The sequence below is a fragment of the Lissotriton helveticus genome, chromosome 8 (genome assembly GCF_964261635.1).
Source record: "Lissotriton helveticus chromosome 8, aLisHel1.1, whole genome shotgun sequence".
NCBI classification, from domain to species: Eukaryota; Metazoa; Chordata; class Amphibia; order Caudata; family Salamandridae; genus Lissotriton; species Lissotriton helveticus.
Genome location: NC_136069.1, coordinates 1,349,402,045 through 1,349,419,610, shown reverse-complemented (window position 1 = coordinate 1,349,419,610; position 17,566 = coordinate 1,349,402,045). Strand labels below are relative to the sequence as shown.

At 41.9% G+C, this 17,566-nt stretch overlaps 1 protein-coding gene across 1 annotated transcript in view; it reads left to right on the top strand.

Moving 5' to 3' along the window:
* C8H3orf52 (chromosome 8 C3orf52 homolog) overlaps positions 1-17,566 on the top strand; it is a 175,946-nt gene that overhangs the window by 74,920 nt on the left and 83,460 nt on the right. Inside the window, exon 2 of the mRNA XM_078658338.1 lies at positions 8,585-8,671. Coding sequence (XP_078514464.1) covers positions 8,585-8,671 — 87 coding nt within the window. The remainder of the gene's footprint in view (positions 1-8,584; positions 8,672-17,566) is intronic.

The window sequence follows — 17,566 nt, the reverse complement described above, 5'->3', positions numbered from 1 at the left end:
AGCTTGGGGTGGGGGTGTCTGGTAACAATGCTTGAGTTGTTTAGCCTTCAGTAGCTCATGATGATTTTTATTGATCAAAAGTAGCTCTCACTTCAGAAAAGGTTGCAGTCCCCTATTTAGATGTTTCACACAGTATTGTAGCTCTTCTATTGGGGTGTTCTGATGTGGTGCAGGTGCTTTCTTTTCTATTGGATGAAAAACATATTACGTTTCTTTTTAAATTTGTATTTCTTGGTAGTTTGCAGAGGTTTATTTTTGCTCACTATTTGGGTGAGTTTATAGCTTTGTGTTCATTTATCTATACTTACTTTCTACTAACTTTGTGCGGGTTTGTAATAGTTGTTATTTTCTCTCAGTTTATCGCTTTCAGGGCATGGGTTTTTCTTGTAGCAAGTCTGTATCAAGATATAGAAGTTGGCGAGTATTTTATTAAATATTTGTTATTTAACATTTTTAAGTTTAATAAGAATGACCTTTTAGTTTAAATATAAGTTTTACTCGTGTGGTTAGGTAGTTTTTAAAACGTGTATTTTTCTTCTGCAATGGTCTGGTGAGAGCATTCGGCAGAGTTTCCTCATCTTTCAGAGTTTGTCATTTGTGAAGTTATCAGTTGTATACATTTGTGTGATTTTATATTGTTGATTTAATTATTTGATGTTATTGGGTAAAGTTGTTTATAGTTCATTTTATCGGTTGCCTTAGTTTTAGTTTTATTATTTTAAATGTGTTAAGTCCTTTTATAGTAAACACTAATTTAGGTATTATTTTTGATGTATAATGTATTTAGGTTGTAATTTAAATGTTTTGTAGTTCATGTTATAATCTTTTTGGTGATCTTGTTGTGATTTTAGTTGTATATGGTTTTAGAGAGAATAGTTAAGATTTTGTTGATGTGATATATTTTTATTCAATTTAAGTATGTGCATAACCTATTTTGGCTTTATTTGAAGTAATTGTTTTATGTACAAAATTGTTAGTGATTATTCAATTATGTGGACAATAATATTGAATCAATATTGTGTGAATCAATATTTTTGAAATATAATATTTCTATTTAAAGTTGATGGTATTTTTGTATCCAATATTTTTGTTTTCGATATAGTTAAAAATATATTTTTAACAATGATATTTGTGTTCTCGATGCTTGTTAAGTATTTAAGTAGTTAAGTACAGGCACTTGATATTTTTAATAGCCATATTTAGATTTTTATATTTATGTTTTTCAATATTGTATGCATTGATATTATGTCAGCAATCCATGAAAGTTATTAGTTAAAAATGGCACATTCGTTTTGAGCAGAAGAGGAAGAATGGAAGAAAACAAGGGAGAGAACAGATGTCAATGAAAATAAAGCAAGCAAGGGCTTAGTTATTAAGGGATTTATGTGAAACGAGAGGCCAACCAAGCAGACAGCAGATAGCTCTAAATAGTGGTAAAAGAAAAGAGTAGGGGACCACACTCTGAATCATCCAAAAAGAAGTGCACTAATGTTAGAGATGGTCCTTCTGCAATAAAAATGTTCTCTGTAAATTGCACTGGTGTTCTGTGGCGCTAGACTTTTGTTTTGAAAAATACCAAGAATCAAATAATTAAATTAAATAAAAGAATTGTTAATCAAAAATGTTACCAGGACCTATATAGCATGTCTTATTCTACAATTGACAATGACCTTGCACGGATAATATTATTCCACTCTGCACCATTTTTGTGGATCACTCCAAAAGTAGCTGAGGTCTGGAAGTGAGTAATCAATCAAAACCAACATGATCTTTGGGAATTCTTTGGAAGTAAATCCCATTTTGATTATTTGGAGAAATTACATAAACAACAATCTACCCAAGATGTAGATTTGTCCATCTGTCTTGCATAGATGCACACTATGCAGAGCACTGGGGTAGATGAGGCTTACTTCTCCTAATTACGTTGACTTGATGAGTGCTTCTCAGTCACACAATAGAGAGTTTAATAGATTCCTAGTATCACTTGATAGTGTGTGAAAGACACCTGGAAGGAATTCAGGGAGCATCTAAAAATAATGTGGCAAGTGCACTACCCACACCAGAATGCTGTCCATACACAAAGCTATATTCAATACTAAATTGATCAAACAGGGATTCCTGTTTGGATGGTCATTCAGAAATTTTAGCAGGCATCCTAAATACGGAGAGATATTTCTGATACTTAAGGGTTGCAGTGCACTACATCTTGACGAATTTTAATTCTTGTTGCCATTTATTGATGATTAGAAAACAATATATTGTTTAACAAACGTGTGTATTGTGTTTGCAAGCCAATTTATTTTTTTCCCATGAAGGGTGGGGGGGGGAGGGGGTGCTACCATAATACAGCTACTGCTACATTTTCAATGCAAGTCGGCATGCCATTCATTTAGCCTGTAGGTTATGCATGCAAATACTTTCATTTCAGCATATAACACATTCAAATCAAAACATTGTACAAGTAACCCAAAATACTACACATACAAACAAGTACATAATTGGGATGAGCCAATGTATTATGGGACTTATTTATAAGAGCCCTGCGTCACTTTTGCACCACACAAAGTGGTACAAGCATGACACAGGGCTCTCATCATGATTTAGGAAGCCACACAAAGCCGTCCTGCGTGGCTTTGAGTGGCTTCGTAAATCATGAGTAAGGCAACGCAGTGCAAATCGCTGCGCCGCCTAACTCTGTACCCTAGTAACAACAGATCAGCTGAAAGCTAAAATAAACCGCCTGAAAAAAGAGGGTGCAGCGGGTCCTAACGGGCTTCCAAACTCTATCTTCAAACATTCACCTGAATTCTGGGCAGAATACTTGACGCCATTCTTTAATTCAATTTACAACCAGAATAAACTGCCAAGATCCTGGAACGGGAGTATAATCCACCCCATTTTCAAACAAGGTGACCATAATGAGCCAGGAAACTATAGGCTGATTTCGCTGATGGATGTTGAGGTAAAATTATATGGGTCATGCTTACTATCACTTCTCCAAGACTGGATGGAAGACACGAATATAATACCCATGTTTCAAACTGGCTTCCGGCAAAGGACCGGCACACTAACAAACTTGATAACCCTGGCTCTCCTAAAGGAAAAAGCTGAAAAAAGGAAGACGAGACTGTACACTTGCTTTATAGACCTGCGAGCAGCCTTTGACAGAGTGAACAGAACCCGCCTATGGGAAAAATTAAGATCATGGGGTATCCCGAAGAAGCTACTGGAGGCTATTATAGCCTTGTATAGTAACACCTGGGCTAGAGTAAAATTGGGAGACTGTAGCAGCGTAACGGCCGAAATTAGAACACAACAAGGCTTAAAACAATGCTGTGTACTGGCCCCAAGTTTATTCAACCTCTACATGGCAGACATTGTCAGTCACATGGAGGTCGGGGAATGCCATCCACCCTATTTGTCAAACATTCCTATCCCCTTCCTGCAGTATGCGGATGACATTGTCGTTCTGAGTCAAACGCCAATAGGCTTGTAAAGGTCGATTAACAACTTGGTAACCTATTTGCAACACAAATGTTTGGAACTGAATAAAGACAAAACCAAAGTGGTCCGCATCGTGGATCCAAAAAAGCCAACATTCAAATGGTACGCAAATAATACCCCAATAAAGGAGGAAACATCATACAAGTACCTAGGTCTGAAGTTGGGGCGAGGACAGACGAACAAAGAACACAAAATCGATCTAAAAGCTAAAGCACAGTCCCTGATCTACGCATATCGGCAACTACAAAAAAAACTAAGTTGTCCAAATTATACACACCTGCTGAAAGTGCTAAAAGCACAAACCCTACCCACTTTATCATACGCATTGGCCACCTGGTGTGGCAAAGAATCAGGGCTGTTAAATAGCTTACAAACAAAGGTATACAAGGCAGTCCTAAACCTCCCAAAATCGTCAGCACCGGCGCAGGTTCGTCTAGAATTTGGTCTTCTGAATCAGAAGTTTCGCAGTATGGGAACCTTTGTAAAACTCTGTCACAAAACACGAATGTCAGAAGACGGCTCATTGGACAACCTGTGCTGGAAAGAAATCGATACCCAGCAGAAACTGCACGTGCCGAACAGTTGGGGAGGTTTCCTGACCCAATCCCTGAACTGTATAGGAATTGAAGAAATTTGGGACACGAGGCCAGATAGATATACTTTTGACAAAATAGTAAACAAAGCGGTCAAATGGGAATCTTATCTGGAATACAAAACAAGTACCGCAAAACGACGACACGGGTGGACTGTGATAAACTCATTTTCCGGGATAAAGCCACAGACCTATCTGGAAAGCCACTTCAATAGTTCCCTAAAACAAAGATATATAAAACATCGACTAGGCTTACAGTTTTCAAAGGATCTGTTACCATCCTGGAAAAATTGTCACACTGACCCTCATTGTCGTCTATGTGGATATCAGAATGAAACATTAACCCACTTACTATGTGTTTGCCCGGTGCTTAAGGATTTGAGGAGACGGCTTTTAAAGAACATTTTTAACAAATTGAACATTCGAACATGTAGGCAAGCTGTAATTCGATGGCTAGATGGATCATCTCCTATGTTGGCCTGCAGGGGGGTTAAATACATGATGAAAGCCCAATCCCTCTTACAGCAAGCTGAACAGGGAATCATAGTATCAAATTGAAACACATGATATTTATTTTTCATATGGCTAACAGTCTCTAATAGTTAACATTATATAAGTGTTGTATGTTCTATGATGATCAAAATGCATTTTGTAATAATTTTTAATAATTTTATACAATAAAAATTGACTTGACCTGACTGTGCCCGTGAGGCATTCCATGTGCATTGCAGTGGGTTTTCCCATGGAACACCCATGGAATTTGATGTTGCCCTAGATTTACAAAGTGATGTAAACCTGGGGAATGGTCAAATCCATACGCCTGCAAAGGTGAGGCGTAAAGAGGAGAAATATGTTTATTTCTCCTCATTTATTCATCTTTCCATGTGTGCTGCAAAGAAAGAAGAAAATGCCTCGGGGAACAAAAAACAATCCTGCTTACAATGCAGGCACCTTTGCACCATGGTGCTAGAGTGCCAGCGTTGGCAGAAGGCAGCACATTGTGCACCAGCACTGGGAAAAGGCAGAAATGTGCCGTATTACTAGAGTGCCAGCGTTGGCAGAAGGCAGCACATTGTGCACCAGCACTGGGAAAAGGCAGAAATGTGCCGTATTATGTTTTATACAGCTCATTCATTCCCTGTCACGCAGCGCAGAAAGGTGACTTGCAGAACTGCGCTGCGTGACATATTGGTAAATATTCCCCCATGAGTATAAACCAGTACGATACACCTTATACACTTGTATATTATGTACACAATAGTGGAGCATATATGTCAACTACAGTGTTATGTCTATGAATCATTACAATATGAGGATAAATCACTGCAGTGTGCTTACAAACCAAAACATTGTGCATGCACACAATTTTGTTATGCATACACACCAGTATTTTTTTTTTTACATGTACCAATGCACTGAATCAGCAGAGGAGTTTGAAGATTATATAAAACAATAGACTTGGATATAAGCTGATGTGCTGTGTGTAAAACCACACACCTCTGGTTTCTCTCATAAGCCACTCTTCTTGATGAAAGAACCAGCAGTTAATCTGTGCATATTGATACCCGAAGCCAATGCTATTGTATGGTACATTGAAACCAAATGATCTGGATCTAGTACAGTACTCACAAGGACACATGCAATATGTTTCAAGTATCCACCATTGTACTTGCTGTGTGAAACACTATGATTGGTCTAAAGTAATATGAGTCACAGAAGAGCCAATTAAATGCTGGCCTGATTAGCACATTTGTTGGATGCTGTGTGCTGCTATGGTCTTGTAACAAGAGAACAAATTAATGTAGAGCAACTGATTGAACCTACTATCTATTACTCTTTTGCCAGCCACTAGAAAATGCACTTACCACTGGGCTTTGTTACACGTTCTCATCTTCTGGAGTCCATGACCTGTGTGTTGGAACCAAGTGAGACTTTGTAACCTGAGGGAGTAATCCACATTTGTAAAGCGCGAACAATCACCCGTAAGGGTCTCCAGGCACTGGGGGCCATCAGGAAGATTAAGCAAGCTGTTGCCCAGAGTCATATGATGCTGGGCTAATCTGCTGCCGGCACCAGGGATCAAACCGTGATCCCCAGATTCCAGCGTCAGTCGCCCTGGCCGCTGTGCCACACCTGCTAGATTCCTTGAAGGATCATCAGTGTCCTCCAGTAGCCAATACATATTAAGAACTTCAAACAAACAGATGACAGAGATTTCACTGCGTCCAAAGTTTTTTTGTATAACGTGAATCTAACTCGCAATTATATTTTTGAATTGCAGGAAGGGGAACTTCCCGGTATTCCACAACTTAGGCAATGAAAAGCAAGCTCCATCCCACCCTCATTGTTATAGTGCACCCCAAAATTCTTCTGAAGCTTAGCATCTCGGGCACAATAGGCAAATGGTGATTAGGTCTAGAGGTATCGCGGCTTACCCTGGATTTCGAATTGAGGGCTTCTCTGAATAATGAAAGACATAAGTCTTGAGAAGCGATGGTCTGAAACACAAGCAACCACATGCAGCAATCTGCAGTCTGTGCAGTTAGAGAGAGGGGGAATTCTTCTAGAGATGCTCCATGGCAGACACATTTGGATTCTCCCAGTTCAAACTCTGCAGTCCAACCAGGGCACAAGTCCTAAAAAAAGAAGTGGGGGGACGCTGATGTCAAGATAGGAAGTGACGTCACGAAAGGTGGCGTGCACCATCAGACTCATTGCCTCCCCTCGCTCACCCCTTAAATGCGATTGCATCAGAGAAGTCAGCGTGTGAGCAGCTTTCTGAATGAGCTCCGATCTCGCCCCAGAGAGGACAAAGAGTGAATGTGTGGCTCCATTTGCTCCAGTAATCGAGCTCCGGGTAAAATAAGTGGGGGACACCGTCCACCCGCGTGATACCCCGACTCAAGCCCTGAGTCTAGCCCGGCAAACACTAGCAAGAGAAAGTAGAAGGGAGATCCTGACTGCTGCAGCCTAGCAGGAACACATTGAAACTTTAACTCCTATCAAACTAAATTCCTCAAAACCTCCTAAACAAACAGGCAGGACAAGCAGGGGAGTTTCTGTCAACTGGGGGCAACAGGAGCACAGAACAGCTCAATCACTCAAGACTAATGTTGCACCTAGATGTAACTTCACCAAACAAACAAAGCTTTTGGCCGTGGTCATAAACAGGGTAATTCCCACCAAAAGGTCCTAAAGAGAAAACTGTAAACATTACAAATAGCTTAACGTTAAGGCTGCCACAGGTAATACATATGTGAGAGCTTGATGAGCACAGATAAGAAGTGAAGTAGGTACCTAATTACGTGAAAGCAGAAAAGTCAGTTAAACAAGGTCAGATAGATTTCTTACTACTAGTAGTATCACATTTCATGTGCCTGGCTATGTTACCTTATATTACAATTGGCGCTTAGAATGATTCTCCATTTTAATTGCTGCGAATGGAGAACTGTTAACTGTCTAAGTATTTTGTGTTTAAACATTACCAGGAAACATTTGAATATAATCATTGTTAATACAGAAATGTTCTTCAGAATTCTTTTTGTCTGAGCCCCAGCACATTTGTTTTAAACTGTTCAAAGTGAAGGACGTGGCCATTTCAGTTTCCACCTGAATAACTGACTGGTTCACCATTAATGTAATTTAATATGCCTCCAAACCTCCCTCCCAAAACTACAGCCTTAATTATAAAAATAAGCAAGTAGCCATCACCCCTAATAGTGTCACGTGTCTTCATCAGCCTGTGATCTATTGTGGGATAGCAGGCCCAACGCTCCCAGCCAATTGGGGTAAGTGAGCCCTCTCATGCCTTGGTTAAGATACTCCAGAATTGGGTTCCAGGTTGTAGTGAATTTGTCAGATGCGTCCTGTAGATTGCATGCTATATTTTCAGAGGCTAAGTGTTGCCAAATTTTCTGCAGCCTGATGGAGGTGTTTGGGATGTGGGGCGTGGCCATTTCATGTGTAATAGTTCCCATAAAGATAGATGAGAACCAATGTTGGAGAAACAAATCAAGCTACAAAAACAAGCACAACAGTTCTGTTCAGATTTCTATACTTTTTAGCATTTATGCTGTGGTATGACTGTTTTAAAAAGTTGAGAGTCGTAGTGATGGTAGAATAGGAGCAAAGGGGGTGCTGGAGGCATTTATAAGTCCAGGATCTGTAATGACTAATCGAATGTGTTTAGATCTTCAAGCATTTTGCTGAGTTTAATTTGATTTGAAATCTAAAGTCACTTTAGTCTAGAGGAGGAGCCTGGACCGTGAAGTTACAAGCCATCTTATAGATACCCTGAAAAAATAAGAAATAGTAACTGTGTTTTATTGTGTGTGTAATCTAAAAGGGGATTCACACATTTTGGGTCTAGAATGTAGCAACTTGAACAATGTTGATGTTCGAACACTATATTGTAAGGTGGACATGTATATGAGCCAAAGCTACAACTGCTTTTTATAGCAAAATTGAATTTTATTTCTGCATTTAAAGGAAAGAGAGCCGCTGAGACAGATTGAAGTAGTGCCTGGAAACAATGAACAATCTAATGGCATCCCTTCAGGAAAATGTCCAAATGGGGTAAGACAAAGTTATAAATAGTCATTGATTTCATAGTTTTTTCTGAATTAATGTCATTTTTTGTGTGATGAAACAGCAATTTGTCCCTAAATGGCATCTTCTAACCAAGGAGCTGGGAAGAGATCACTATTATCTAGAAGGTAACTGGGAAGGTCACCTTGGAGAAGGCATTTGTCACGAAGCCACATATTTTGTAGGTATTGTAGCCTATTAAAAGAGAGACGCTGCCAAATGGAAATAGATTTATACACCTGTTATTGGGCGCGTGGATAGGTGGGTGAATTGGTAAGTGAGTGAGCAGCCATCAGGTGTGTGGCATTTACACATTTACTTATTTTCCTACCCATTAATCTATCTTTGCGCTCATATGTTCATCGAGTGATCTAACTCTTCTCACTCTCCTGTTCATACATAGAGGCTCTCTGTCACTCGCTCACATATTCTTTCCATCTCACCTAAACATGCAACCAGTCAGTTATCCATACTCTCACCCATTTATTCATTCATCTATCCCTTAGCTCTTTTTTCTATTCAACCAATCCCAAATCCACACAACCACGCACACAAAATCACAAATCAACGAGGATGCACTTTCACTTAAGAAGGCCACTCTTCATGGTGTTGCCAATGATTGTATGTAACTGAAAGGGAAAGTGAGTTTTTGTTTGTGAGAGAGTACGTGAATAGGTGAATGAATTGATGAGTGGGTCCACAGATGTATACTTTAGGGACTGAGCGCATGAATAGATTAGTTAATGAATGTATGAATGAATGAGTAGGTAAGTGTATGACTAGATGAACAGGTGAGTTCATTGATATAGATAAGTGCACTGAATGATCAATGGTAAATGAGTAAATTCATGAATGAATATATGGGTTTATGTGGTGAAATGGAAGTTTGATAGACCTTGGTGTCTTTTTGCGGAATACTCTACGTGATGCAATGATCACTACTGCTTGCCATCTTGCCAATGCTATACTGACTACACCCTGTATGCTCACCTTAATCCCATTCTGCGAAAAGGAATTACACCCAGGCTCAGCTCCTTTGAATATGACAGAAAAGCAAACACAGGCTGAACTGTGCCTGGAAAAAAAAGTGAGCAACGGACTCCCTCTACCTACCAAACACATCTGAATATTATCGGCCACGAGCAGCTTGCACCAGGCAGGATATTTGAAGTGACCATCACTAAGGACCCACTATTAAGTGAGGGTTAAGTTCTGATCCTAGTGCACAGGTCAGTGTATGGAACACCTTCTAGTTGCTTGACAAGATTCATCACTTCCCAGACGTCTGATATCCAGTGGTAAGAATCTCTTGGTTGAACCTAAGACGCAAAGGGCAGAAGAGAGGATAGTCAAGCCTTTCCCACCCATACATACACACTATGGAACTTCTTGCCTGAACAAGAATTATGTTATGGTTTACATATGCCTTTTAAGAGGTCCTTAAAAATGTATCTCTGTTAAAATATTATGGTCTTACATTTATGGTTCACGGATTCCCTATCAGTTGTTCAGAATGTTCTGGTGGTTTTATGGGGCAGATTTATGAAGGCCTTGCGCCGCCGGTGCGTCACTTTTTCCCATGTTAAAAATGACGCACCGGCGGCGCAAGGCCTTCATAAATCTGCCCCTATGTCTTTTTGCTGGTGTGCAGGTTGGTCCAGCTGTGTTTGCTTAGGGTTGCTGTGGACATATTAATGTCTGTGTGTGTGTGTGGGGGGGGGGGTAAATGTCGGTCTATTGCTGTGCACTAATATGTGCAATATATGACAGTGTATATGTGAATGTGTCGGTGAATGCACTATAGCAAAGCTATTGGATTTGTTAATGCTTGTTGGGAGGCCATTCCTATGTTCATAGTAGAAAAACAAGCCTTGAAATAGACGTGCTTTTGACATTAGATGATGCTAATATTTAACCATGTTATTTGTGTTTATCCGTCTGTAATTAACGATATTGCTTTTGGAAACACCGGGGTGAAACATACCTTCAACCTCCTACTTGTTTAAGCCTACATTCTACTTATCTCTAGGATAACAAAATAAACATGGCTGAGAATGGCTTTGCACCTTTTTGTACAATTACTGCCTTTCAAAACGTTTAAGGGAAAAAGTGTTTTTTTCCACAAGGAGACTTTTACAGCATCTCACCCTGTGTGCACAGACTCATACAGGAGTGTTTTTGACTTACTTCATCCATAGTCAGTAGAAATCACTCACTGCACTTTTTCTCAGAGTGATTCCGCACAAGATAAATGTGAATATTGTAGCTTGAGCTAGTGACGCATTCACTGTGGGTTATGAGGCCCTATCGGCACTATTGCGCCACCAGAACATCACTTTTTTGATGTCCCGGTAGCGCAGTGTGCCACTTGCATATTTATAAGGCCACGTAAAGCCACGTTACTCGGCTTTTCATGGCCTTATGAATATGTGCCTCCTTCACAAAGGAAACTGCATGAAAGAGGGGTTCCATGGGTGTTGCTGGGGGCGTTCCCAGCAACATCCATGGCTTTTTGACACTGCCCCATATTTACGAGAAATCGTAAGTCTGAGGCAGCGGAAAAACGTACTCCTCCACAACGAGGAGAAACATCAATATTTCTCCTCGTTTTTACTCTTTTTATGTGTGCTGAATTCTGCAGCACACATAGAAAGAGGAATTTTTTTTATTTATTTATTTATTTATTTAATTTATATAGCGTGTTATAACCACCGGGGTCTCTAAGCGCTGATTGTCCAGATTACATAGTGAGATTTGGCATGTTACTTGATATTAGCAGTGCACCTAAAGGCTACTCCATGCTTGCTTAAACAAAACAGTTTTCAATTTTTTTCTGAAGGCTAGCAAATTGCATTCCTTCCTTAGTTCCGGGGCCAGTTTATTCCACAGAGCTGGGAGTGTATTGGAAAAAGCACGTCCCCCCACCGTAGCCAATTTAAAACGGGATTGAGATAGGAAGGTAGCATCCGACGAGCGCAAAGTCCTGCTCGGCGTGTAAGGGGATAGGCGAGATTTCAAATATTTTGGTGCCTTACCATACAATGCCTTGTGTACAATACACAATCCTTTGAATACCACCCTCTGCCGAATCGGGAGCCAATGTAGCTCCTGCATCAGAGGGGACAAATGGGCCGTCCTGGGTTTCTTGTAGATCAACCTGGCTGCGTCATTCAGAACCCCCTGTAACTTATCCAGCAGCCGCTGGGGTAGCCCTATGTACAAGGAGTTTCCGTAGTCCAGCCTAGCCAGGATTGTGGCTGAAACCACATGTCTCAAAGTGGAGAATGAGAGTAGTGCTGAAATTTTTCTCAGTTGTCGCATCAGGCCAATACAGATACCCACAACCGTAGTGACTTGTTTTTCCATGGAGAGTTTCTCATCCACGTACAAGCCCAGACTTTTAACTGCGGTCGCCGGTTTCGGTGGCACACCCAGCTCCACCGGCCAGAATTTCTCGTTCCAGGGGTTGCCCGTGATGGAAATGGGCAACACTTCCGTCTTGTCCGGGTTAATTTTTAAGGAGTTTTTAGACATCCAGTTAACCGTGGCTTTAAGTATGTCCTGCAGCCTGGAAGACGCTCCTGGACCGTCATCCAGCCGGATGATTATCTGGGTGTCATCGGCGTAGTTATATACTAGGCAGTCCATCCTATTCAGGAGTGCAATTAATGGCTGTAGGTAGATATTAAAGAGTAGGGGTGACAAGGCAGAGCCCTGTGGGACCCCGCAGGTGATGGGCGCGGAGGTGGAAAGCATGTCCCCCAGCTGTACTCTTTGTGTCCTGCCCTGCAGGAAAGATGTAAGCCATGCGAGAGCTGTGCCCCTGATACCAAAAGACCTCAACCGCGACAAAAGTTGGTCATGACACACGGTATCAAAAGCCGCGGAGAGATCTAATAGTACCAGGGCACTCGGTGTTTTTTTATCAGCCCGACTCCTCAGTTCATCTAGGATTGATAGCATAACTAGTTCCGTGCTATGATTAGCACGGAACCCTGCCTGATTGGCCTCCAGCAGGTTGTTGCTCTCTAGATGTTTTGAGAGCAATGCCAACACATGCTGTTCGATCACCTTAGCCAGAAACGGCAGCTGGGAGATGGGACGGAAGTTCTTCAAACACTTTGTGTCCGATCCAGATTTTTTTAATAGAGGAATCAGGCGAGCCTCTTTAAAAACTAGAGGGACCTGTCCTGTGTACAGGGAGGTGTTCAACAGGTGCAAAACTTCTTCCTCGATGCCTGGTAGTGCCAACCTGAACACTTCGGGAGGGCATGGATCCACCAGGGAGCCAGATTTGACTCGGTCCGTGATCGTGGATAATTCCTGTTTAGAAATTGAGGAGAGCTCAGCTAACGGTATGATGTCCGACGGGACAGTGTGGTCAGGTGGGCAAGGACACTCGAGGGGTGTAGTTGCAGCAATGTCTCCCAGAATATCGGAAATCTTATTCATGAAGAAGTCCTGGAACCTCTGGCAATCCTCCTGAGTGAACTCAGTGCTTTGCTCTTTGTTTATCCTGAGCTCCGCCAGAACCCGAAAGATTTCCTTCTGCGGATTCCTAGCTGCAACTATTCTTTCCTCGAAGAAAGCAGCCTTCCTAGTTTGGATGGCTAATTTATAGGTCGCTAAAGATGACATATATTCTTTCTTAGCGATGGCGTCATACTCTTTCCGCCATGCACGTTCTTTCCTCCTCACCCCACGTTTCATGTCACGTAGGGAGTCATTGTACCAAGGAGCCCCAGCTCCTCTCTCCACCTTCTTTACCCTACGGAGTGGTGCCACCAAGTCAATGGCTCTCCCCAGTTTATGGTAGAGATGTCCACAAAGGGCATCAATGTTGGCGTCCTGCTCCTCTACTGGAGGAGACTGTTCTAAGGAAGACACCAATTTTTCCCCATCGAGGTTTCTCCACTTCCGGGCCATTTTCCAACCATCCCCCGACTTGGACAGGTGGCTATTCAACAGAATTTTGCCCTTTATTAGGAAGTGGTCAGACCAGGCACATGGCAGGATCTCTATAGCGCCCTGGACTGGCATGGTGGTCCAGACTAAATCCAGCATATGTCCCTTCTCATGTGTCGGTCCCTTCACGTGTTGAGTAAAGTCCAGGGAAAAAATTGCCTCCTCAATCTGAAGTGCTTGCCCCTCTTTAGGGGATTTTTCCCAATGATAATTGAAGTCCCCAACAACAATCATTTTATCATATCTAGAGCGCAAATCCTGAATCAGTCTAGTAAAAAGAACCGGGAACTCTGGCGAAGCCCAAGGCGGGCGATATACCACCAGGAACACCAAACAAGCCGCCCCCTGCCTGAGCTTTACCCCCATAATCTCTGCGCCCCCCAGAGTTTCGGATAGAAACTTTTCGGCGCGCAGACGGGCCTGGAAGAGGAGGGCTACTCCCCCTCCTTTTTTGCCTCCCTCCCTATTGAAGTGGAGTGCCAGATAATTATCTGGTAGGGCCGCCACTAAATCCGGCGCCGAACAGTCCTCCAGCCAAGTTTCAGTAAGTGCAAGGGCGTCTAACTCCCCGTCTTCCAGTAATGAAAAGACCCCCAGCTTATGGCCCTGCAGTGAGCGTGTATTCAGCAGACCAAAATTTAAGGAGCAAACATTAAGGTTACGCTGCCGCGTTCTTGTGCTCTTAGGTGATATCAGCAGGCCCTCCCGAGCCAACAGGCATATACAATCCTGGTACCAAATGCCTCTTGTGATGGTTTTTGTGAAGGAAGGTTTCCCTTCCCGCACAAAAATAATTAATTGTATTTATGCAATTTGTTGAGCGCACGTTTACCCAAGGGTGTCTTGGCAACCCAGGCATCCTTGCGCCATGGTGCAAATGTGCCTGTGTGGCACACTGCAGCCCATTGTGCGCCGGTACAGTGAAGAATGCGCCATATCTAATAGATACGCCGCATTCCTGCCATTTTCTTTTGCCGTAGGACAGCGCAGCAGCAAGGCCTGGTATGCTGCCCTACGGCAAAAAAACCATAAATGAGGCCCAGTGGTGTGCAGCATCTATGGCAGCTCTGACCCAATACAGTCTATACATGGCCATCCAAAGGGAAGGTGAGGGAGAAAGTAGACCGACATGTAATCCAGTTGCACAGATGGGCATTAGGAGGATGATAAAGAAACAGTCATTAGAAATGCAAACATGAAAACAACATGTTGTCTTAAAGGCGTCCTTGCTTTTCAACCACAAGGGACAAGAATATGGAGTTAGCTGTAACAGTGTTCGGCGTAGTGCAATATCATCATGTCTTGTAAAGCTTGTTCAACAGGTACATCAGTCATGCACACTCTCTGTACTCACGTGTTTACCATCTGTTCATTCTCTCTATTATACCATTGACCCTTGGACAATATAAGGCCATCCTTTGATGACAAATATACATGCTCCTCAAAATGTCTATCGTAAGATCTGAAGTGAAGTGAATTCCATTATCCGCAGTAAGGATCTTCTGTATACCTTTGTTATAAAACACTTCCTTAAGAAACTTAGTGATCGCATTAGTGGTTGCATTGTATACACATTTCAAATTGGCCCGATGGGAATGATAATGAGTACCAGTGTAATTTCCTAGGGAAACACTTCCTGTCTATGGGACCAATTATGCCCAAAGCTACTTAAACCCCGGATAAGCAGGTATCCTCACAAGCTAAAGGAATGTTCCTGCAATTTTAGATTTGTCACTGGCAGCACATTTGTAGCGAGACTTCACTTTATTCTCAACGTGAGAGGGTGACCCAGGCTAACAATAGTATTCCCTGAGTTTGGATTTAGTCATTCTCCTCCTAGATGCCACTCATGAGCTAGATCAAGTAACTTCCATCTTAATGCAGGTGGTGGTAGTTTGTTTCGTCTGTAAAGCACCCTTCCTACGATACTGAGTTAATTTTTAATTTTCCAGTAGCATTTTAAACAAACAGCAATATTCCCAAGTTTTGTAGGCCAGCCCTTCCAGATTCTATCGCAAAGTTCTTTTACTTCTGTGTCATTCCTCACACACTTTTCCATTCATCATCTCTCACACCTGATATGTCAACTGAAAGTGCACAATCTTCTATCACACCTTCTTCATAACTCTGGGGACCTAAAGACATAGGAGAAAGGCAATTTCTGCTACATTCTCACAACCTGGTAAATGTTCTATCTTGAAGTAAAATCTAACCAACATTAGCTACTATCTGAAAATCCTGGAGGTAGTTTAGTCTAAACTCTTGGAAGAGAAAACATATGCTAGTGGCTTGTGGTCTATCCTTATCACTAAAGGGATTGCCCATAAGAAAAGTGTAAAATGTTTAACTACCCAGTAACATGACAGTACTTCCCTCTCTATTACAGAGAAATTGGATTCTGCAACTTTTAATGTGGAAGCAAACACTACTACTTCCCGTTCACAACTTGGGATAAATTAGCCCTTTCCTGCTTGCAGGAGTGGTCAGAATAGCTCTTCTTGATGCCTGAAACTTGTCTAATGATAGAGCTTTGGCAATATCCTCTTTAACTCCCACAAAGGCATTTTGACATTCCTATGCCCAATTAAAATGCACTAGATTCCTACAAAGTGCCTTTCTAGGTTCTACTTTGGGTAATTTTTTACAAACCTTGCATAGAACTCACCAAGTCCCAGAAAGGACTTAAGTTCTTCCATATCATGTGGTGGGAGGAGCTTTTATCAATGTGTTGCTTGAACATGAAATACCTTGGAAAAAGCAAGAGATGTTTGGCAAAACACGAACAGTTTGTTTAATTAAACAATGCAGCCGAGAGCACAGTCACAGACATAGGGTCTGAGGACTGTCTCAATTTACAGTCGGTCTAACACAGACTTTTATACAGTTCATTGAACATAATAAAGTGTTTCCGGTGATCCTTTTTTGTAAGGCATGTGTACCTCTTTCTTTGGAGCAATACATTAGGGTGCTGGATGAGGAAACCAGGTGAGTCTCAACCTTGCGCGGACACAATGCGGCAGTGGGTAACATGTCCAGCATGGGGAGCACGTGATGACTGTGTGTACTGTGTATGCTGTGTCTTGATTGGCTAAGGGTTCCTAACTTCATGTGGCATCTGACTTTATAGTGTTTCGGGAACATGCGCACCCCTCTGTCCATGTGTACTTTATTGGGGCCAATCTTCCTGGACCATTGTGGTGTCACTGCACCTAGCTGTGGGATCGATCTAGATTTACTGTTTGGGCATTTGTATGCTTGCTCCGTGCTACCCCACCTATAATCTGTCAATCAGTAACCTCGGGCCTGGGTCTCAGGGTCTGCCTAACCATGTATTTCTGATTTAGAGTTGATGTAGAGTTTGCAATGAAGGAACTTGTCAATAAAGATTCTGTTTTTCAACATGAGTATATCGTTATTCATATTGACATCGACTTTTTCAGTTACTTTGTTGGGAAACTGTTGATCTTTGGTGCTGACAATTAGTACTTTCCTATTTACTTGCATTTTACCAATCCAAGGCCTGTGTTTTTACAGCAGGAAATACCCAATTTCACAGTGCCATACACAAACAAGAACATGATGAAAACGTGGCAATGATGTGCACAATGCTGAAAGCCAAAGGGGGAGCCAGGAGAACCAATTTGAAACCCACTCCTGCTCAGTGGCATCTCCCTCCTCACACATGTCTCTTTGTAAACTCTGCAGTGCTTGGATGGCAAGAGTCAATGTCCTATTATCCAGGTCAGTCCCTGGGATAAACGTGCAGCAGGATGCACCAATCTTGCACAAACCCCTCCCGCGCTTATGGTCATTAAGTCTAACACAGGAGGATTGCTCTCAATTCTTCTTTAAACGAATTAAGGATGTGCTCAGTGTTGTTTATCATTTAAAGCATTTCCCAACTGGTAATCTGAAACC